At 41.9% G+C, this 23907-nt stretch overlaps 2 protein-coding genes across 3 annotated transcripts in view; both read left to right on the top strand.

Annotated features, from left to right (window-relative positions):
* The window catches only part of PARP1 (poly(ADP-ribose) polymerase 1), a 31834-nt gene extending 28470 nt beyond the window's left edge, over window positions 1–3364 (top strand). The window contains exons 22-23 of the mRNA XM_059840703.1: window positions 983–1097; window positions 2528–3364. Coding sequence (XP_059696686.1) covers window positions 983–1097; window positions 2528–2609 — 197 coding nt within the window. The 3' untranslated portion in view covers window positions 2610–3364. The remainder of the gene's footprint in view (window positions 1–982; window positions 1098–2527) is intronic.
* Window positions 3365–9118: 5754 nt separating this feature from the next.
* LIN9 (lin-9 DREAM MuvB core complex component) overlaps window positions 9119–23907 on the top strand; it is a 61392-nt gene continuing 46603 nt past the window's right edge. For both annotated transcript variants that reach the window (XM_059840700.1, XM_059840699.1), the window contains exons 1-4: window positions 9119–9216; window positions 18760–18792; window positions 19852–19946; window positions 22450–22554. In XM_059840700.1, the coding sequence (XP_059696683.1) occupies window positions 9138–9216; window positions 18760–18792; window positions 19852–19946; window positions 22450–22554 (312 nt within the window). In that variant the 5' untranslated portion in view covers window positions 9119–9137. The remainder of the gene's footprint in view (window positions 9217–18759; window positions 18793–19851; window positions 19947–22449; window positions 22555–23907) is intronic.

Raw genomic sequence — 23907 nt, 5'->3', positions numbered from 1 at the left:
AGTCACTTTTTAGCTGTACTTCCTTTAAGAAGTTGCATAATGTTGCCCTTTAGTTACATCAAGATTTGTATGGGGTGTTTTAAGATGCAAGTTAATACACTCTGAGTGTTAAGACTTAAGGTGCTGAAGTTCAGGAGGAAACTTCTATTTGATGTTACACTGGAGAAAATATAAAGTACATTTTTCAACTTCTTACTTGCTTTCATCATAACAATACTGTGTATTTTAGAAGAGAGATGAATAGATCAGAAGAGTCATTGTTTAGCTTTCAAAGTGGCTTAGAAGCTTGGACAGAAGGGAAAAGCTAGGAATAAAAGTTCAGATGGAACAACTGCTCTCATTACACTTCTATCTGCAAAAAGTGTCATATATTGAAAAAGAAGATGAGAGAAAAGACTTAGCTGTCTCACTCAAGCAAAAGAGATGGTAATCATGACTGAAGATGGAAGATTGAAGAAAAGTACCTTCAGTAAGGAATGGCTTATCTTAAACTATTCATTTTGAGAGGCTTAAAAAATAGGTTGCCTAAAAGAGAATAAAAAGTGATTTTGCACCTTTTTCTATACATACTACTCATGTTGTTATGGATGTCAAATCAGATTTATATTGAAAATTTTAACGAGAATAAGAATTGGTTTGTTGTACTTGTCTGAAAATGCTGCAATGTGCATGTTTTCATTCATGGAGTTAGGATATGAGGGCTACAAATCTGTTCTGCTTTAGCTTCGATCATACAGATTAGACAATTAACAGTTGAAAGTCTAAAATTCTCATTTTTAATGTAGCAGAGTACAACTTCCATAAATATGGTGATGCTGAATTGAATAAACAAACAGTATTTTTCATGTTCTGTTGAAGATACTTCTACTCTTGATTTGAAAGTATATGTGAAGTAGTATTTGGCTGGCTGGATCATTTTCTTTTTGTGCAAAGTCTGTATTTGCATCCAAGATTTGTAACTAATGTTGTTTTTCCTTTCTAGGCTTGGGCAAAACTGCTCCTGATCCCACAGCCACGACCACTCTTGGTGGTGTAGAGGTTCCCTTAGGAAATGGGATTTCCACAGGAATTAATGATACCTGTCTTCTGTATAATGAGTATCCTTTGCTATTATGTTGGCTGCACACGGTGTTTGAGTGTCACTGCATTTGCAGGACCTCACTAAGGCCAGTTAGGAGTTTTGCCTCACTGTGTTTTGTTTGGTTTTGTTTAAATCTGCTTTGGGGAGTATTTGCAGACAATCTCTTCTGCAAGGGGGATGATTTTTACAGTTGCTGCACTTAAATTGTCATTCTGAAAAAAAAAAAAGGAAACGATAGACATTTCAGTAGCTGTTCCCCAATAGGAACAAAAGTTATTTGAGTGGTCAGGCAAAACTGCTGTAGTGTTTTGCCCAGAGATGTGCCAGACAAGGGGAGGGGAATGCAGCCTGTGGTTTCTCATCACTCCAGTCTGGTTTCTCCCTCATGGTGCTGTGGTATGCCAGCTTAGCCAGGAGGAGGTGAGGGAGCCAGCTCTGTGCTCTTGCGTGTTCCCCAGACCTCTGCAAGTGTTGAGGTATGCCTCAAATGCCCAGCAGGGTGTAGCCATTAAGTCTCTTTCCAGGCAGAAGTGCCTTCAAATCAATTAGTGCTTTAAATCCACAAGAGGTCATAAGAATGTAAATAAGTGATGTCTAAGGTCCAGCTGGCTCTCTTCACTGCCAGTGAAGCAGGTAACCCAGTAATGCAAACTTTGAGTTTGTAAAAACTGCCTGTGGCCTTGGTGAGCTGTTTTTCTCCCCTAAGGAGTCTGGGCAACACAACTCATGGCAATACTGGTTTTATCTTGAGTTTTCTTAATTACACCATCTGTCAGATGATGAGCTATAATATAGTTGATATTAGCTAGTTGAGATAACATGATGTGTATTTATTTTGTTTTACACTTTGGGATTAGAGGTAAGTTTGATTGTGAAACAAATAGATGAGCTGGGACTGTCTCTGGAAAAATAAGAATGTGCAAACACTGACAATCATTGTAGAGCTCTTCTCTGTGATTCCAGTTTGGGTTTTTTAGTGGAAAATTAAGGCATTAATGACTTGGCTGGAAGGTAGCAATAGAACTTCAATTACAATTGCAATGCTGGATCTGAATCTGTAGCTCTCATTTAAGCTATATGACTCTTCTGCCCAGATGTCAAGAAAGATGTGTGTTACTCTGACAAAAAAAATAATTTTCAGGAGCCACAGCCCTGTATTTAAGTCAGTTCACCTGCCTGTCACTCAGGATTCCTGCTGCACTATTCTCCACAGAACTTAATTGCTTGTTCCTAACTATTGTATAAAACATTTTCAGATTTTTCAGATGGAAAAGTCAGATTTAAAGCTTTGTGGTTTGAGCTCTTAGAATTGGTTAATCACACAGGCACAGTGACTTAATCACACAGGTATGGTAACTTAAGTTCAAAGTGAAGTTCACTGTGTTTTGAGGTTTTTCTGTGTCATTAATACCAACTACTATAATTATTCCTTAACATTCTTCCCAGATATATTGTGTATGATGTTGCTCAGGTAAATCTGAAGTACCTGTTGAAACTGAAATTCAACTATAAGACATCACTCTGGTGAACAGTATTTAGAAGCCCTGTTAGAGTTATACTGTAGTTACACTATAGCGTTGACTTCTGACATGCTTATGCATTGACTTCTCTTACCAAGATATCAAGAGCTAAACTGCAGAAGAAATTACTAAATCCTGTTTAGTACAACACTTAGTGAAAGTTTTATATAAAGTGTGGCAATACATGGACCTGAATTCTGATGAGAACGAGTACCTGGTTTTGTTTTATACCACTTCTAATTCTGGTGCTTTAAGTGTTTCTTTTAATTGACCAAACTGACAAGAAAGAAAAAAGGAAATTATTCTGGTGGTCTTAGCCAAACAGAGCTGGGCAAGAACAGGAGAAGGAACTTGAGCATGTTTGTGGTACTTGCTCTGTTAAGGTTCCCCCCTTGTTTAAGATACTCTTTTTCAGTTTTCACTTGACTAAATGATAAATGTGCGTTTATTTTGAGGTAAAAAAATAAAAGCTAATTTCATACTAACAGTTTTATGTTTCAAAACTTCCAAATTGTTTTGGTTTTGAGTCATAATTTAAATGTATTTGGTAGAATGTTCTTAAACATGGTATCTCTCTCAAGGATCAAATGCCAAATATTGAAATCTGTAGTCATGTTTCAGGAAATAATGGTGAAATTAAAATTTGGACTTTCCACTGAGACTTCATCTGTCAACAGTTGGTGTGGTAAACATGGAAAATAAGCTTGTGCTGTTTGAATTTAGTATTAGCCCCAATAAACCTCCTTTAAATACCTACCTTCAACATGATGTAAGTTGGTTGTTGTAGACTCACATCCTAACAAAGCTGTAAGTTGAGTTTGGACTCAAGCTTCGTTCATCAAGGCCTGGAGTGAGGTCTGTTGCTATTCTGTCTGTGGTCTTGAAATGCCTGTCTCAAAACAGCAATACAAACTGATAATTTCAATGTTTCATGATGTTTGTTACTTCTCACTTTTAGTCATTGAGCAATATGGGAGCACTTAAATAGAGCAACATCAGATCATTCTCTTAAAAATTACTTGATTTCTCTGGGGCATTTAGGGAAAGTGATGGCTAATTCCCAAGACAGGGACAGTTCAAGCTGATTCTGACAGTTGTGGCTTCAGTCTTTAGTAACCTGTGTGGAAAGAGCAGATCTATTTCCTAAAATGTTGTTGTGTCCCAGGGCCTTTTGTAAAAGGAGTTAAAGCCAAAGTGGTTGCACCAAAGTGGTGCAGGTCTTCCCAGGACCCCTGAATGAGAAGAGGATGAAGAGTGATAGATGAAAAATAAAGCTGCTTTCAGGGAGAGAAGGAAATGTAGAAGGACTGGGTAAGTTGTATGGCTTGAGGACAGCTCAGCAGAAAAAATTGATTGAGGATGGTGATAATGGATTTTGAGAGGAAGAGAGTAGCCTGTCTTCTGCCTCTTAAGTAGCTTAACCAGTGGCTAATCATTGTTTTGCTTCTGAAAAAACCCTTTTGGTAAGTCACTTAAGTATGATCTTGTCAGTCTCTGAAAGAGAACATGAGAACTTGTTCAATTTAGTTATAAGATAGATTATTTTTTTCCCCCCCTTAAAAAAGCAGTTTACAGTTCATTTGGGGACCAGGAGTTGAAGGCAGCTGCTTTTGATGCTCCCTCAGAGGTGGCTGAAAGTTCCCTGTTGCTCCAACCCAAGCAGCACAAGGAGTGCTTTGTGCTGTGTACGTAGTGCTCAGTTACAAGTGCAGCACAAGGAAGTACATCCCAAGCTGTCCCTAAGTTCACAAACACAGCAGGAAAAGCTACAGGGCTTGCTGAAGAGGCAGCAGGTGCCCTTTGGGGGCTGTGGGAGAGCCCTGTCACCATCCTGCAGGGAAATCTGATGTCAGCCCAGGCGCTGCTTCCGCTGCCAGCTTTGGGAGCAGAGCAGATCCGCGCCGCAGATCCGCCAGACCCAGCGGATGAGCAGCCTCTCCCCAGGGCCAGGCTGGCAGGAGCAGCGTGGTGACAGTCACTGAAAGCACTGCTTTGGCAGTACCAGCACAGAGCAGAGCTGGATGAACAGGCAGTCCCATTTCTGTCAAAAGCACTTGAACAAGTTTTCAAGACATTAGGTCCCATGACATCCTGTGCTTTTTTTTTCAGGGGAGACATGTTGAGGAATGGCTTCTGATCTAAATGGTAAACTACCAAAAGCAGCAATTTATAAATATTTAACCATTTTATCTTTATTTAGCATGGCTGCAGGCTCTGTTGTACAACAGCTCACAGGCATTAAGATAGCCCGTGCAGTTATATGAAGGAAGCCAGCTTACTGGCTTACTGATTCACAGTCAGTGTAAATTCTTTGTGACTTGCCTGAGTTCATGAAGGAAAAAAATGTCTGAGAAAAAAAAAATTAAAGCACAAGTTGCCCATCCTGGTACTTAAGCCATTAAACAATGACATTCTGCCACTGCCCCCATTCAGTTTCTAATCAGAGGAAAGTGGGGGAAGAAACCCCAAAGCAAATAATTTGTATATGACAAAGACCTCTGGACACATGAAGTTTTGTCAATGCCATAAATAATTGTACTCCTGTTCTTAAATGAGGCCTGAAGTGTTTGTAACTACTGAAGTCTCTGCTTTGGCTTGCTTTTTGGGAGACTGTTACAGACCTCACTCTGTGAATTCTGGGGACATAATGATGCAATTGTCTGCTGAAGTGTTATTGCAGCCAAATTTATATCCCACTTTGTGTTTTGCCTGAATTGCCTTTATGTATGTGTTGAGGCCTCTAACTTAGTCCATTATACTCACGCCTCTGTTATGCCCATAAAAATAGTTTCCACTGTTGTGGACTATATGCATCTGAACAAGAGCTTGTGTGTGCTTTCACTTTAAAATTAATGCCAGGCTGCTTCTCCAAAAATGGTCATTTTGGAGATGAAGTGGCACCTGTGAGAAGAAATACAAATGTAGATCCCAGCTAAGATGAATTACTGTGACGATTTTCATTTGTTCTGGTGTGAAGGAAGCATGTGGGCCTGTTGTGGGCATTGCAGGTCACTTCTACAGAAGTGAGATATACAGGGACAGGCAAGGCGAGAAGAAGGAATGACACCCAGCAACTCAAAGGGGAGACTACTGCTTCCTCCACCCCCTCGTTAAAAAGTATGTGATTAATGCAGCAGGACTCAGACTTCACAAGAAGGTGCTTCAATGACTAAAGAGCACTCACTTCTGCCAGCTGTCTGTGCTTTTCTTCCTACTGCCAGGGCCTGCCTAGGGGAGATGAGAAAATGACAGAGTAGCTGTCTCCTGGACGCAGCACTACCTGCTCTGTGCTGACAGGACTCGGAATGCATTGGTCAGTAGGTGGTGTAACCCATGTCTTACTGTCATCTGCAGCAGCTGAGCAGCAATGGAGCAGGGCAGTGCTCTCTGCAGCATTTCAGCACACACCATTAGGAGCAGTTGCCTAACATGACCCTGTCGAGATCCAATGGCAGCAGTGCAGCCATTCAGAGACCTCCCCCCAGCGGTGCCAGCAGGTGAGTCAGCAGCACCTCAGGCAGGTTGTTGGCAGGGATGTTTTCAGTCACCCTGCCTGTCGGAAGAGTGGTGTCATTTCCACGTCACCCAAGTGCAAACTGCAAATTTGCCAGAGTGGTAAAAGGATGCACTGAAAACATTGTGTGTTTGTGTGCACGCTGACGAATGGCCTGGCTGGGGCTTTGTAAATGGGGTTGTGTTTGTGTGACTTGGAAACAGCGAGCACAGGACAAACGAAAAACTAGAACATGCAGATACTGCAGCACTCATTAAAGGCCAAGATGTAAAAGGTTCTTTATCCAGGAATCATAATACACTGTTGATTGTTACCCTTTCAACATAGTGAATGGTAATGGCTTCTGTTAAATATTTTCCAAGTGCAGCTGTTGGAATGAAATGAAGGAATAATCATCATTGTGCTGCTGGGAGCAGAATTCTGCCTTCACACCTGTTAATTTGTGAGATGATTGGCAGGAGATGTTTGGGGAGGGGGAAAATCTCTCTCACCTTTTTAATCTAGTTTTGTTGCAGTCTACAAAGACTCCCTGAAAGGCACTGAGTTTGATTTCTTTTTCCCTTGTAGAAATTCACATTCTTGAGGACTGTTGCGAAATGTGATTGTGTTGTAGAGCACTTTTCACCCCTCCCTTGCAAAGCCCTTGCTCAGGGAAAGCTGTAGCACCAGGGTGGTTCTGGGCCACGCTGCTTTCAGCACAGCCAGACCTGATGACAAGGTTTACAAAGCACAGCAGTAAAAACCTCGCTGGTGATCAGTGTCCTCTGTCAGCTGTGGAAGTCTCAGTGTCTCCAGTCTTAGCTGAGCATTGCCATACAGCCCTTGGAACAAGGGGAGCACAGCTGAAACACAGAAATATTGGTGTCATTAACACCTTGTTCAACTGAGCCTGGAAGGTCTGGTCCGTGTCAGGCGTTTTAGGTGGTGGAAGTGTTTTATTAAAAGGGGAAAAATGTGCAGGGTTTAATGTTAGGGGGGGTTGGTGTTTGGAATACTACAGATTGCTATTAAGTTGGGTTTTGTTACTAGTTTATTTACTTTTGTGCCTACAGTGCTTTGCAGCTGCCTACTGTAGCAGCTTTCTTTGGAGCTGTGCAATATGGAAAGCTCTGACTGCAGAGTCTTAGGCCCTTTGGGGGCTAAGGGGAGGGAAGGCTGTTTAAACAACCTTTCAAAATGTCCTGAAAAGGAGGCTGGAAATGCAAGCTAGGCTTTGTATTTTCTTTTTCCTTTTTTTTTTTCTTCATTTTTTCTTTTTTCAGCTCTGCTACAATGTACATAGAAAGCCCTGGGGGGAATTTCTAAAGCAATTCACTCGGTTTGTTTCTTCACTTAAAAACTGGCTTTTTCCCCCTTGAGCACAAGGGCAGCGTTTATTTTATTTATTTATGTATTAAAATTGTTTAATAACATGACCTATATCCTACCCCTCTCAGCCTGCTAGAGGGCCTAGTCATCTGAGTTCACTAGCAAATTAAGAACACAAATTATATTCTATTCCATGTCCCAAGATACACATTTTCTGAATTGTGGAGAATCTTTGGTTTCACCTAGGTGCTTTCAAAGAGCTGCATACAACCAGGCATGGCATCCATTTTGCATTACACCACTGTGCTCTTGCCAGTATGTTTAACATGTGACATGGACTTCTTAGCCTTGACTAAGATATACTGTTTATTTATTTTGGGGCTCAATTTGCATTTTCATATTTATTTTTGTATCTTAAAAAAAGGAATTTTGCTTGGTGTAATAGCAGTAGATACTCAAAGCCAAACCTATGTAGAAAGTCTGGTCCATGAGCAATGAAGGTGCTTGTGGTTCATGGTGGTATTTCCATGCTTGTATTTCTTGCTGCAGAAGCTTTAGAATTCACACTGTGGTGCAGAGACTACTAAGAAAACTACACAAAAAAACCCCACTGCTGCTGCTTGAAGAAAGCTTTTGGGGGTGAGATGGTAGAGGGCAGGCCAAGACAAGGAGCTTGTTAGGCAACAGCCACCCACTTCTGGGGTTTGTTGGCTTTCCCTGGCACTGGGTGAGAGCAGGTGAGACCTTGACCTTCAGGCCTTGGGCTGGGTGAGCATTTCAGCTGCCTCTTGGGCAAAGTGCCACAGACCGTGACAGCAGGACCAGGCCTGGCTGGGCTGGGATTGTTGTGATCCCTTACTCCTCCTGGAGCCTCACCTCTGCAGTCCTTTATGAAAAGTGACAAGGAAAATAGGCACATTTTAGCAAAAAGTTATTACTCGTAGAAGGAGAATGGATATAATGTAATGAGATTGTTTAAAGACTCAAAGCTAGTACAGCTACTTTGGGGTGACCCTTTGTGACACCTCCACCCCCTTTCCCCAAATCCTGAACTGCCGGTCACTCATTCCCCTCATCCCACATCATAAGAATGACAGGGCACTGTTTGGAGCAAGTCCAGAGGAGGACCATGGTGGTGATAAGAGGACAGGAGCACCTGCCCTATGACAACAGGCTGAGAAAGCTGGGGCTCTTCAGGCCTGGAAAGGTTTGTGTGAAGACCTCATGTCAACCTTCCAGTATCTAAAGGGGAGCTCTAAGGAAGCCAGAGAGGGACTCTGTCAGGAACTGTAGTAGCGATAGGACAAGGAGTAATGGGTACAAACTGACAGAGGGGAAAATTAGGTTAGATATTAGGAACAGTCTTTACTGGGAGCGTGGTGAGACACTGGAACAGGTTACCCAGAGCAGCTCCGGCTAGCCCAGCCCTGGAGCCGTTCAAAGCCAATTTGGATGGGGTTCTGAGCAGCCTGGTCGAGAGAAAGGCGCCCCGGCCAGTGGCAGAGAATTGGAACTAGACTGGAAGTAGTGTAGCGTCCACTCCGACTCCTTAAGGGCGGTCCTGCGGTCCCGCCGGGCTACGGCCGGCGCTGTTCCCTGCGCTCCCGGCCGAGCCCGTTCCTGCCCCGGGAGCGGCGCGCGGGCCCGGCCCCTCACGGCCCGCGGGCGGAGGCCCCGCCCCGCGCGCGCGCCCGGCCCCGTCTCCTCCCCCAGAATGCCCCGCGCCAGGCAGCCTTTGAAAAAGCGGCGCGGCTCGTTCAAGATGGCGGAGCTGGATCAGCTGCCTGACGAGAGTGAGTAGGGACCGGTGCCCCCGCTCCCGCCGCCCCCTCGTCCCGCCGGGACACCCGCGCCGCGCCCCGCCGCCCGCCCGCCTCCCTTCTTCGCTCCTTCCCTCCCGCCGCGGGCGCTGTGCGGGGCCGGAGCCCGAGCCTCCTCCCTGGCAACCGGGCCGGCCCGGCCCCCCCCACCACCCCCCCGCCGCCGCCCCTCCCGGGCGAGGCCCCGGCCCGAGCGGCGGGCGGGGAGCTCCGTCCCGCGGGTGCGACCCCCGCTGCCCTGGGGGTGCCGGGGCCGGGCCCCCCGCCCCGCCCGGGCGGCACCTGCCGGGCAGGCGGGGCGGGAAGCGGGAGCCGGGCGGGGCGCAGTGACAGCCCGCCCTGCCCGCGGGGGTCGGGGCAGTGCGGGGGAAGGAGCGTCCTGGCCCGGGGAAGGGGTGAGCTGCCCGGCGCTCCGACCCGGCTGACGCCCATGGGGGCAAGAAAGGCAGGTGTGTTCGTAGCCCGTGCTGTGCACGGTGCGAGCAGCTCCGCAGGGCTGGGGGTCAGGCCGTGCACACGCTGTGTCTGGGGGGCACTGATGAATGCGCGGAGAAGAACTCAGAGACCTTTTGCTGTGTGTCAGCAGCACAAACCTGGCTGCACAGGAAGACGGCATGTAAACATGTGTTTTCATGCATAGGGTTCTGTGTATCTGCACCTCGAGTGCTGTGTCCAGTTCTGGGCCCCTCACTGCTAGAAGAAAATTGAGGTGCTGGAGGGAGTCCAGAGAAGAGGAGTGGAGCTGGGGAAGGGGCTGGAGCATGAGTCTTTTGAAGAGTAACTGAGGGGGCTGCGGGTGTTTAGCCTAGAGGAGACTCAGGAGTGGCCTTATCACCCTCTCCAGCTCCTGAAAGGAGAGTGTAGTCGGGTGGGGATTGGCCTCTTCTCCCAGGCAACAAATGAGAGGGCATAATCTCAAGCTTCAGCAGGGGAAGTTAAGATTGAATGTTAGGAGGAATTTCTTCACTGAAAGGGTGATTGGACATTGGAATGGACTACCCAGGGAGGTGGTGGGGTCACTGTCCCTGGAGGTGTTTGAGGAAAGACTGGATGTGGCAGTCAGTGCTGTGGTCTGGTTGACATGATGGTATTTGGTTAAAAGCTGGTCTCGATGGTCTCAGAGATCTTTTTTAACCTCATTGATTCTGTGATCTCCATAGGGTTTGTGTTCATGTTGTTTTCAAAGAGCACAAGGATTTGATTAAAACTTTAGTGTAGCTAAAAACCAGACGTGTTGCCATATATGTGGATTCCTGCACAAAGTACTTGAGTGTTACAGAAGAGGAAATAATGTAAAATGTGTCCAGATGCCATCTTGATGTGTCCTCTTACAAACTGTGAACTCCTGCCAAGCCAAAACTAAGGCATTTACTGGTTTCAATGGATGTGCACAAAATGGGGCAGACATCTTTTGGTGACACTGTTTTGTTCAGCACCACACAAGTTCATCAAGATAGCAACTCTTTTCATATCCAAAGCCTCTCAGAGAGAGGTAATTCGGGGTGGAAATCTTGCTTCTGGCTGTTCCGTGTTTGTCTTTGTTACAGCTCCAACAACTGTCAGGAGAAAGATTGGTTAATGTGCCCACATGGCCAGTGTCACTGTGTTAACTGAACAGATTTATGGAGGATCATCATAAATTATGGATGGAGCTGACACTCTCAGCTTGGTGCAGCTCAGTCATGGATGCTGTGCTGCATTTAGAGACTGATTAATACAAGTCATGGACTAGTTGATATGACTGTAATTAATAATTAGCTGTGGTTTATTGCTTATTAAATGAACTTTCCCTGTTCACTTGGATGGGCAATGTTCAAGTTGCTGTTCCTCCCTTTGCCTTGCCCGTTTTCTAGAGAAAGCACTGTGTGTTTCAAGAAGTTAATGTGAAGTATGAAAAATAATTTTCTTCTCTGTCACTTTTATATTGCTTGCAGTGACATTGGGAAGGTTTGACAGGTCTGTCACTTCACCTGTAGCAGATACCATGGTAGAGTGTGTGACTCAATTTCCCTTATGATTGGGCTATGCTGGCCACCCTTGCAGCAGTGTCAGTGTTACAATCTCTCCTTGGCAGGTGAAGCAGACACTGTGTGGTTGTTTATAAAGGCAGTAAACTTCTGCTCTGCTGACCTTGACCTTAAGGTTTGTATTTACCTAAGTTTGGTGCAAGTCAGGGGTGTTTTCCATCAGACAGGGAACTTCATGTTTTCTGTAGCATCGCTGAACTGCTGGAACTGTGAAAGTTTCAAGGAGTGGCTGCCTTGTGCTTCCATTCCTATTCTATCCAGTTTTGGTGATCTGGATGTTTTCAAATTACACCAGTTTGTGCCACACATAGTTCTTTCATTTCCAATCCTATACTTAAAATGAAGATGTAAACTTAGTCCTGACTAATTTAGCACTGACTTCATGCAGCTTGATATATAAAGGACAATAACAATAAGCATTGCAAAATTGGTTTTGGAATATTCTTATGGTATAAAAAGTTCCCAAAAAAGTCAGAATAGTTCATTATTAAGAGACTTTGAGATTTATGCATCACCCCTGTGAATTTTCTCCGACATAGGTAAAGTAGTGGACCATAACTGAGCTTTCACATAAAAATAATTACAGGTAAACACAGCATACTTGGTGACAAGAAAGCTGACATTTTGCTGTATGGTAAGAACCACACAGTTTTACTTTCAGATTGGATGTCTGATGAAGTGGAATTTGTCCCAGAGTATTCTGATAGCACCTGCTTGCCCTCTGGCAGGTTCTGTAATGCAGCTGGGCCATGACTGTTCTTTAACCCAGGAGTGAGATGAATGTAATGCACAGTTGTCTCTCATGATATGTACTTGTTTTATCTGCTGAAGTTACTGTTCTGTTCTTCTCTAAATCTGCTATTCTGTCCATATAAAACAGTGAGAGGTTTTATGCTGACAGCCTGAAATGATGTGTAAGTTTACATGCATTTCTTGTAGTTTGAGGCCTTTCCTGTGCTGCCAGGGGAGAGCCATGCAGTGATTTGGGATGCAGGTGAAGAAAGAACAAATCTGTGGCAAATTCTCTAGCTGAAGAAGTCCAGAATATTAAAGGTCCCAATTGCAGAAATACTTCAAATACTAATAATTTGATTTATATTTTGAAGACAAAAAAATTGTTTCTGCAGGCTGTTGGGTCGGTGCCCAATGAATGACTAATTTTAGTCAATGCCTTTTTTTTCCTTCTTCTTATCTCCTGGTAACTTTGCAGTGGAGGTAAATGGTGGGCAGCCTTGGTGCTGCAGACCAGATGGCTTTTTCTCTGTGTCTCAAAAGAGGAAATCAGTGGATTGTATTGGAGCATACATAATGCTGCCCTGTCTCCTGCTACTGGTAATAGCAATCTGATTTGTGGGCTGGCTGGTTCTAAAGCTTGTGCAGTGCAGCTGAGGGGAGGCTCTGATGTGAAATGAACTTTCTGCCGAGGTGAGGCTCTGCTAAAACAGGCAGCACATGCAGATGTGACCAGAGATTGTCCTGGCCCCGCTGGAGGCAGAGCTCTGCCGAGAGCAGCACAGGCAAAGCCACCTCTTGGTGCATCCTTTGGCACAAGCTGCTCTGAGGAAAGAGGGTGCTGGGACCTGCTCTGTGAGAGGGAGAGGGAGGTGCCATTTCTGAGAGGAGGGTGCTGATCAGGGGCACGGGGCCGCTGCCAGCAGTGAATCCTGTGCTGCCTGCACACAAACTCCAACCAGCAGCAGGGGAATCGGAGGAAGAGGCACCCTCCTTATCCAGGGGTGATGGCTGTCAGGGTTCAGCTTTTACAGTGCAAATTCTGAAGTCAGTGTTTTGCCAAATGTCATGTATTGGTAGGCATGGCTGGTACTGTTCCTAAGGGCTTGTGTTTTAGGGCAGGCAGAAGGGAAGCGGGATAAGGATCTTTCTGCGTGGGTTTTTATCACATGGGGGGAGGCTGCAGCATAAGGGCAGCACTTCAAGCAGAAATTGTTGTCTTTACCCCCAGCATGACCTTTTGCTGTGGTTCATGGGTCCTCTGCTCTGCTGCTTTCCTAGACAGCTGCAGGAGGTTGTGGCACACCTCTGGCACTTCCAGTTTTCAGCCCCAAGGGGCGGTGAGCCCAGCACTGCTGTGACCTGGATGTTTGAGAAAAAAAAAAAAATCAGCAGAACTGTGTGAGATTGCAGTATTTGGGAGAAGGCTCAAGGTTTGCCTTGTGGCTGCTATACAGTACTCACAGCTAATAGTTTTTGGGATTATTTGTGCTGCCTACCTTTAAAATTGTATGTTACCATGGTATCAGTGTATTGTCCATTATGAGAACGCAGTTTCAAAAAGAGGGCTTTGTTATTGTGGTTATTGTCTACAGAAGTCCTGTAGAAGGGTTCACATGGCTGGAAAACCTACTTCCATCCAGTCGTTGAAGTATGATTTGGAAATATACATATGTCAATTTATTAGTGGGCTTGTGAAAATACTGACTCATCTTGAAGTGAAAAGTTAAGTGTTTATTTATTTATTTATTTACCTCTTCAATGAGCCCAAAGTTTGAGGCAAGCTTTAAAAAGTCCCCAAAGCCACTTTTCCCTCTTATGTGTGTGTTTTACTTTCAGAGTTTTCCTGAATAAGCTTTCCTTGCAGTGACCAATTGTTTGAGAGGCTTCCTCTTCTGAAGCAACTTGTGCCGTGCTTGTGTAGATGAATGATCTCTTGGAGGATTAATGACTCAGTCTATAATAAAGGCTCATGTTTTTCCCTTCTTCTCCAGGAGTTTCTTCTGTCACACGATTTTTAGTTCTGGCAATGCAGATTAATTACATAGGTTTTTGAGGTAGTCATGCAACCAGTGTTAAAATAAATGCTCACCTGTGCAAATTTAGACAAAATAGTCTAGCGATCTGGAGAGGAAAGGCTTTGCATAATGTAATTGCTGATCTGGATCCTAGAATTTTCTGTATTGATTTAGATATGCCCCTTTGTGCTCACACATTAGTGAAATCAGTAGCTATAGAACATCCCTGTGGTTATTTGTAACATTTATTTTCAAAATTATCAGCTGTTATAAATTTATTAATAAATTGAAAACACTTTCACAAGCCTAATATGCTTGTGTGTGTTCCTGTTTAGATTTTCAAATCAGTAGTTGGGAAGCCACTTTTAACCTGCTTTACTCCATCTTAGTACTGAGAATGTTCATCAAGGCATTCACAGCTGCCCATATTGAATTGTGGACTCCTCCTCTTTTGTTCAGTTACAGCGTTTTCAAATGAGGGGAGGTAGTGGTTTTAAACTTGGTTTTAAACTTAAACCTGTCTTTTATTTTTGAAAAGGGTAAAAGCTTTTGCACTTTTCTCCCACTCCTCAAAGCCTGTCTCCACATCAGAAATACTTTCCAGAGAGTTCACAGGGCCTCGGGAGCAGATAGAGGAGGTTTTTAAGTTCTCTTTATGTGTGTCCTCCCTCCCTGGGAGCAGGAGGGGCTGGAGGAAGGGTTGCTGGGGACTGTGTGCTCAGAGGGAGCAGCAGTTCAGGACTGAAGGAGCTGTCCACGCTCAGGGAGCCGCGCTGGCCGCCGCTGCAGCCAGCCAGACACAAAAACATCAGGGACCTTGGCATGCCAGGCTTGGCACACCTGGCATGGTTTTAACCTTGGTGGCTTTTTATCGATTTGGTTTCATCTGGACTTGCTGAAAATCATTTCTTGCAAGTGTTACAAAACACATAAATACACTTATTCCTGACTCTCAGTTACTGATGAGCTTCCTGTTATGATACTATTTAATACCTCATAATCTAGAACAGGGTTATTTTTATTGCACATCTGTGGTGCACATATTTTACAGAATCATTGGGGGTTTTTTTCAGAGCCAGGAAAGGCCATTATAATCATCTTAGATTCTTCATTAAACATGCTGGGTATACTTGTATTTGGAATTTCTGTGCATCAGTTTCAAGCTTCCTTTTTAGCTGCAGTTATCTTTAAAAATGTATTGAACATGGTTTAAGATTTTAAGTCACAGGGAGTTCAACATGCCTTTTCTTGGTATAGTTACCTGAAATCTGAACTTTGTAATCATTGCTAATCTAAGTTACTCAATGTGATCTTTCATTAAATAGGTCTCATTATGCCTTTCCATTAAAAAAAAAAAAAAAAGGCTGCAGAGCTATTTTATCTATCTGAATTATCTTCATTTGCAGATACTTGTGATCAGTGCAGATCTTGACCTTCTTTGGGAAGAACAAGATTGGACTGTCTTAATTTTCTCACAATAAGACATGTCTTTAGATCTTGAAATTTATCTCCTAGATCTCTGCTGAATCTTTTCCTAATGTTACAGACTTAGTCAAGTGTGAACACTGTGTTCAGGTAATTAATTTACTAACAGCATATGCAGAGCACTACTCAGTAGGATAGTAAGACAAAGCTAAGGTAATTTACAGTTTACACTGGAGCTGTGTGCCAGTGCCACTGCTGTGCTAGCTGCCTGTGCTGCCTCCCTAGGTTATGGGTTTTTTTACTCTGAGTATTAAGAAAGTCACCTTTGAGATCCTCTGAACCTGGAGGAGCTGGGAGTAGATTTTAGTTGTAAAAACCTGTATGATTCACAGGCCTTATTTCTTGCTTTCCACCCATTTGTTTTTTAAGTGTTTCTGGAAATGAAGTCTGTATCATTGTCATAATAGATATTTGCATTCAAGTGTGTGTGTGTGTATTCTACTTTAATCTCTGTTTGTAATTAAAATGCAGGTTAAAAAGACTGCCTGTGATTATATATTTGTTATTCAGAACAGGAGTATACAAGATTACTGGCATTTAGTGTGAGGCTAATATATTATAAATCTAATAATTATTGTGAGTGAAGTTTTGTATAGTTTAAATAAACTTAACCTATCCTGCATCACTTGGCAGTTTTTATAGTTCTTGAAATGCTTCTGTCTGTATTTAATGCTGGTTGGTTTTGATTGTTACACAGTATTGCTTAGGTCATCATCCTAGTTTCTGGTTTTGTGGCCCTGGTAGTATTGACACTACTGCCCAACTAAAAGGAAAAAGTGGGGAGATGTACCATATTCCTTGGAGTTTGGTGGTGTTACAGGTAGCCCTAAAATCAATATAGAAGAACTTGACAAGAAAAGCCATGTTGTGTCATATTGTTTACCTTTGAGGTAAAACGAAGCTTATGGACATCTCCATTGTCATTTTAGTATCCTACATGTATTCTACAGCTTCAAGCTACAAAAGTGTTGATGTTCATGTTCTGTACTTTGTTACAGTAAAATAGTTTCGTTTAACTTTTGAACTTATATAGATCAGGAATATTTTATTTGGACACTTGTATTCCTAAATAAAGATGCCCTGGATACATCAGTTACAGGTCAAGTGAAAACAAATGAGCAGCCCTCTTCTAACATGCCTTTATGGAAGATTAACTATCCCATGTGGAAAACTCCTTGGCAACTAATGCTGTTTTGGAGTGCTAATCTTGTAAATCTAGGAAGTAGCACAGTAACCTTCTGCTGGCCCATCATCACCCTCACAGGTGAAGCATGCCATGGTTAGCAAAGCATCTCAGGCACTTCAGCTGTGAGATTGACACCACCCCAGATAAAGCTTTGCTGCCTCTTGCTGAGTGTTTCTGTTCCATTGTTAATAGTGTTAATACTCACCCTGGACTGGATTGGTAGGACTTGATTCATATCAACAAGATAGTGAGAAAAAGAAGGAAATGCTTGTGTGTTCAGATGAAGTGCCTGAGATCTCTCAGAACAGTGATCTGCTCTTCAGAGGCAGCCTCTCCTCCATTTGACAACCCTGGTGACCCTGCTCCTGTGTCCCCATCCCCAGTGATGTGTTCTTAAGCTGTGTACTTACCCCTGCACACATTTACCACCATCCCCTATGTAAATTTGGGACACAGTAGTTCTTCACTGTTCTTAATGTTACCTTTCAGAGCTGTTCATTCTTGGTTGATAGCAGACTACCCGTGTATTTATGCAAGCACAGTGTGTGGTATTGGATTTTTAGCATAAAATGTAAAAAAAAAAAAATGGTGATACCTTGAACATACAGCTTTGTTTCAAAAGCTGAACTCTCTGTGACCCAGATCATCACAGAATTGTGTTCCTGTACCAGTCACTGATAGGGCTCCAACCCAACAAAGGTGATACATCAGAAAAGAAATGTGCAGGAGGTGTGACAGTGCAGCCCAGCTGTGTCACTGTGCTTCTGACATATAATCCCAGATGTGGTTGCTGTTGAAGATTTCAGTAAATCCTCAATGAGTCCAAGCTAGTTCTGTTTCATATCTTAAACCCTTTTTTTAAGCTTTTTGGGGAAAAGAAATAGAAACTTTATTTCCTTTTCCTTTCTTTTTTTATATTGAAATTTTGTTTTTTAACAGATGGCATAGTAAGATGGCAGCAAACAAAATGCTATGATGAAAACAAAAGGAATTAGGTTTTTTTGGGGTTTTTTTGCTGTTGCTGTACCTGTATTCTCTGTGATAGTCCATGCTATGTATTCTCTTAGAGGGAAGTATCTGTGAGGTTAGGGAGGTCAGGAGCTAGATAAATGGCAGGTGCAAGGAATTTCTGGAGCTTCAGAGTCAGAAAGTTCTAGGAGCAGCAGTTTTGAAGAGAAGATGAAGGAGAGAGCAGACAAAGTGACAGGGAGAAGTGATTGTCACACAGGAACATAACTGGAAAGATAAAATTGATTTGAGAGAAAAGCATGAATCTGGGGAGGCATTGTCATGCAGAAATATCTTCCCCTGTGCTAACACAGTTGCTTCAGACAGCTCTTCTTAGACATTTGAACATTTCTGAGCATGAAGGTCCACTGTAGTCAGGCCCAGTTGTGTTTTTCCTGGTCCAGGAGCGTTGCAGAGGTTCTGCAGATGCAATGGAAGGGCAGCATTGACATTTTCATGTGTTAATTACACTGTTTGAGCAGTTGGAGCAAAGTAACAATCCTGTCTGCATTTGAGATCTTAATCTGCTGCTTTTCTGAACAAAGAGGTACCACCAGGGGGCAACTAGCTATCCATCTTCTTCCTTTTGAGCATGAACCACTCCTTTCCTGGGAATCTTGGGCACTAAAGAATTTTGAATTGGTAGATATAATTAGAAAAAGAAAAAAAGAAGTGTTCTTTAGGTTTTTTGTCAGTTGTAAAATACATTTGCAACTGCATCAAACAAGCAGCCACATGGAAGCATGTAGTTTGGACATAAAGCCTGTTGAGAATTTGCTGTGTTAAACCTGAGTGTTTAACATCTAAAGTTGTTTTGTAGGCATGAAACTAAAGGAAAAAGCCAAAAAGTGAATATACTTTCAGGATTTGATGGTAATAAATGTATAATTCTATGCCTAGTGCCATGGAAGGTGTGCTAGGTTTGCTCATTCAGCTGTGAAAGATTTTAATATTAAATTCCACTTACTGCCTGAGAATTAATTAAGAATGAGTAGACGCTGTATAGGTTGTAGGGTTTGAAATAGCTTGTGATTTATGTGGACTTTTTGCTATATTGCAGGTTCTTCAGCAAAAGCACTTGTGAGCTTGAAAGGTAAGAAATTAATATGTTATTTACTTGTACCCAGTCTGACTTTCAGGTGTATTTAGTTTATGTCTTCAGAAAGTTCAAGAAAATCATAGGCTTTTTTGTTGAAATATGGTGGGGTTTATTGTAGGTATTTGTAGCTCTATAGAATAATAATCCTTGGCAGTTGAAACTACATATATTGTGGTGTATTTAGACACTGCTCTTCTGGGTGAAATTCCTGAAATGTGTTTTTTCTTCAAAAGTACTGCCTAGACATCAAGTTTGATGAGAAGATTGGGGTAATCTTTCATCTCTTGAGCAGGAGATACAGGAAGGATTCTTAGTGAGACCTGTACATGTGACACAATCTACATTAGGAAGGCATTTCACAATTTTATGGTGTTCTCTGTCAGCAAGTTGTGGGCTAAATCAAAAACCTGCTGCTTATATTTTTTTCTTTAAAATTATCTTCATTAACATTCATACAAAATTTGGAATACTTCTAATGTGCCCAATAATTAAAGCTTCTTTATGTATTACAAGGGTTTTGTTACACAAAGAAGACAGCTTGGTCTGTTGAATATGTTGTCACTAATGCAGATCTGTTGCAATAAAAATTTATTTACTTGTTGGTGTACACCCATTTAATAATTTTCTAGAACTAGAAGGTGTCTGTGTCTTGTAGAGCTTTGCTTTGTCCAGATTTCAGTTACAGCCACAGTTCAACTATTGATTTATGTCAACCTGACAGTGGAAGTAACTGATTCCAGCAAAGGAGGTTTCAAGAAACCGAAATGTTGTCATAAATAAAAAATACTTGTTTCACTTGTAGTGAAAATCTCATTCAGTTTTTTTTTAAATTACTGTTAAGAATTATTTAATAAAAATACTGAAATCTCAAATCTATTTGTTACTGAATTCAAAGATGTTGCAAGTAAATATTTTAGTAGTTGATGATGTTATTTTAGTAGTTGATGATGTTATACTTGGTTTTGGACAAGTAGTTACATTAAAACATACACATAGATACATACATACATATATATATATATATATATTAATGATGTACTTTCTTCACAACAGAGGGAAGTTTATCCAGTTCATGGAATGAAAAATACAATTCTCTGCAGAAAACACACATTTGGAAAAGCAAGAATGCTGGTTCTGCAGTGGAAATGGTAAGAAACAGTAAAAAACTTCAGGATTAGTAAAATACCTTACAGGAAGTCAAATGTGAGGATCACAAAAAAAGGCTGAGATTTGTAATGTCCAAAGGTGAAACTATATCTTTCTCAAGCACTTTGCACAATTTGCATAAGAGATAAAAACACATTTTAAAAATGAATAATCAAACACATTAAATTGCTGACCTCGTTCAAGATAGATCAAAATAATTTCCTCTGTTTTTTTTTTTAAGTAAGTGCTGTGTGAAGTATTTGTACTGTACCTACCACCTTGAGCTCAGGAATCACCAGTTCTGATCAACTATTTTTGTATCTCATGAGATATCTCACTTCTAATTATGGCTGAGAACAGAAGCATAAAGGAAAGGAAGGGAAGATATCATAATGCACTTCCATCATTGCGTCTTCTAGGGGGCAGATTTTAATAAAAGTGAAGGACTGTCAGTGAAATTTGTGTCTTCTGAGAACTTTCACAGGAGGCCTTACATTAAAGAACAACCTTGGGGTGGGAATATGAAATGAGCCTGCAGCTTCCAATGGGATGTTTGGTGTTTGGGTTGACCATTCAGCCTCATGGTTTGTTTTTGCTTCACTGTTTGTTTCTTGTCCTGTGATCTTCTCCCTGGTATTTATTTTGGTAGGATTCAGACAGATGCATATATACACACACATGCTGCTATGTGTTTATGCTAGAGAACATAAGGTCTACAAAATGCAGTTCCAGACAGAGACCAGAACTTTGTGAAGACCCTTAGTTCCTGCAGTTCATGTCACAATATTCAGCTGCTTCCCAGGAATGCCCATCATCTCACAGAAACAAGCCTTACTGGTATCTTAGAAGATCACAAGTGCTAAACACCCAAAGCGACTGACTGTAATATCTGTATAAAAACCTTGTCAGTCTTTAGGTGTGGTGGTTGTGGGTGGTAAAAACACAGAGTCAAAACTTGAGTGTAGCTCAGTGTTCTGTAGAAAGCTGGGAGAAAGGTCAGAGCATAGTCTGACATGTTGGCAGTGACCCATGTTGCTAAGATGTCGTGGGATAGTTTGAGTTTACTGAATGCTGAAAGTTTTGAAGACATGTTTTACTGTTGGTTGAAAAGTCCTCGTAAAAATGCCTGACCTTTTTAGCCACTGTGGATGATACCTCTTTGCAACACTAGTTATTTTACTCTGATGTGAGGCACAGACAGTGCAGAGTGATGAAACACTCTTCTCATTTTAGGTAGTTCTTTGGAGTAGAGTTTGGCAGTTTCTGTTGAGGGTTGTAAACAGTTTTCTTGGTCTGGCTCATGGTGATTTGGTTACCTTGACAAAATACAGTTCCTCTGTCCAGTGGGTGTCTTTCCTGGTTTGTACTGTCTATCAGGAATTAATGTTTTCTTCTGTGTACTGCATGTGGTTAGGTGTCTATCACATACAGAGCACTTCTGTTACTTAAATACACTTCTGTAGTTCTTTTTATAAAATATATCTAATTTAGAGTAAGAGACGCATATTTCCTGGGAAAGCCCCATGTTCAGATGGCATGGGACAGACAGATTTTTAGATACCACTGATTAATTTAAAAGAAAATATCTCTTTTCAAGCAGTCAACCAGTCACAAATGTATCAAATGTCTTTCTAAAGTGCAAATGCTTGTAAATGAAATCTTATTTAACTGTGTTGATTTATTTTGCCTCTGGTTCTGGGCCACAGAACCTTCATGGAAGGAAAAGGAAAAGCTGCTTCCCCACAGTGCTAACAGCCAGTCACAGGTTGCTCTTTTGTCCTCAGTGAAAGCAAGAGTCTTTTGTCATAGGGTCAGATATTGAGGAATAACTAAATGAATTTTTTCATGACACATTTACAATATCATTTCTTGTTTTCAGTCAGCCTTCTAATTCTTTCTGAGCTATAGCAGCACACAAGTAAATTTCACTTAGCATGAATTCTAAATTCTTTTTTCTGAGATTGTCACATAACTTATTCAAGATGTATTTTCTTCACACTCAATCTTCCTAGCATTTTGCTATGCAGATACTTTCAGTGAGTTAAAAAACCAGCAAACACGTCACTTTATTAGAAAATTCTTTGTAGCTGAGAACATCCAAAACAAATACAGTGTTTGAATAAACCTTTTTTTAAATCGAAAATTCAAAACAAATTGTTTAACAGATGTACTACTTATAACCAAGGCAAGCTAAGATACACAAGTGTTTAGACACCTAACTCTAATGGAAACAAGTGGGAGTTAGGCTCTAAATACTTCTGTGAAACTGGGCCAACAGTGTAGTAATGGTTATAGTTAGCACTGGAAAAGCCTGGAATCTTGAACTCGTTCTTCTCTCAGTCCTTAGATTTCTGAGTGCTGGGAGGCACTATTTATTGTGTACCATGGGCCTGAAAACCAACAGGTGACAGGACAAGAGGCATTTCATTTCTCTCACTGTAAATTCTGTGTATGAACAGAGAAATCAGGTTTCTTGCTTGTAATTCTTAATTTTGTTCCCTACAGCCCTTCAGAAATTCAAAACGGAGTCGGCTCTTCAGTGAGGAAGATGACAGACAAATAAACACAAGGTCCCCCAAAAGAAATCAGAAGGTTGCAATGGTTCCACAGGTACCTACATACATGTATGGAGATATTTTTACCAAAAAGGGGAACAAGCCTATCTGTTCTAGTTCAAAATTTGAATATATTTGCTTTTCAAGTTGCATTTTTGGTTTATGAATCTTCTTGTGAGGAACTGTTGTTAGAAGTAAGCCACAATTCAAAACAGATTATTATCTTTCTTCTTACCACTGGTTTTGTTTATGGGAGTACCTGTTCTTTGTGATCTTGAACACAGAGCTAAAAAGGATTCCAGACTCACTGCCCATCATGCTCCTGCAAACAATCACCTCCTGTAGTCAGCATAAATTTATTCAGCTTCAGTTTAAAACTGCCTAAGTTTTTTGCACTGATTATGTAACTGAGAAGGCTGCTATAGAATTTATTGTATCCCAGCAAGTTAGGGACTTGCTCTAGATTTGTAGCCTGGGTTCATGGCCAGCTTTACCTTCTTGATCCTGTAATGCTAAAGTCCTCAGTTCAGAGAGCTTGTTTTTCCATCCTCCACTTGATTGTCCACTCCTTGATACAGCACAAAAAGGCAGCTGTAATTTGTCAGCCTTTATTTGTTATGATGGAAGGGGAACAACTCTCAGTCTCTGAGTTGACTCTGTAGTTCTTTTGTCATCCACATCACTTCTCTGTGCCATCACCTTCTGAGGCTGAATTTACCTCACTGAAAAAGTACTGTTTGGATACTGCTCTGATTTGCCTTCTGAGCTGTGCTGTGCAGTGTCTGATGTGAAAAGCTTGGCACTCACCATTTAGCTAAGTCTGTTCTGCCAGAGCTGAGAACCATGACATTTCTCTTCATTACCATGATTTTTTAAGCGTAGAAAGACTTGGTAATGTTCTAAACCCAGTTGTTTTTTGCTTAAATGTCTGATTCTGGAGGTTCAATGATTGCCAGATAAATATTTGCTGCAAGGACTGCAGCTGTTGTAGTTCATAGATCTTGCTGTCCCACCAGGCTCTAGGGCAGCAGCAGCCAAGGTGCCTAAACTTATGCTTTATCCTATTATGGCTGCTACTAAAGTCCAAAATATTTTGAATGTTTGGGGAAGGATAACAATTGATGATGGCATGGGGACCCTGTTAAACCTATACTCTCAAAAAGCTGTTATTTTTTGCAGTAAAGTTGTTCTTTCTGTCAGCTAAGACAGCCATCCTTGGAACAAAATTAGAGAATTTATTTTTTTTATGGTCTTGTTTAAACATGGGTCTGTCTATTATGCAAGCAATCTAAGACAGTGTCTTTTCCACGATTTGTCAAACAGCTTTCAAATGCAGTTAAAACTTGATTGCTCCTTTCACTTGCAGTTTTATAAGCAGACACTGATCAAGGCGTTGCCTGTGTTACAT

This window comes from Haemorhous mexicanus, chromosome 3, assembly GCF_027477595.1.
Source record: "Haemorhous mexicanus isolate bHaeMex1 chromosome 3, bHaeMex1.pri, whole genome shotgun sequence".
NCBI lineage: Eukaryota > Metazoa > Chordata > Aves > Passeriformes > Fringillidae > Haemorhous > Haemorhous mexicanus.
This window is presented reverse-complemented; position numbering and strand designations above follow the sequence as displayed.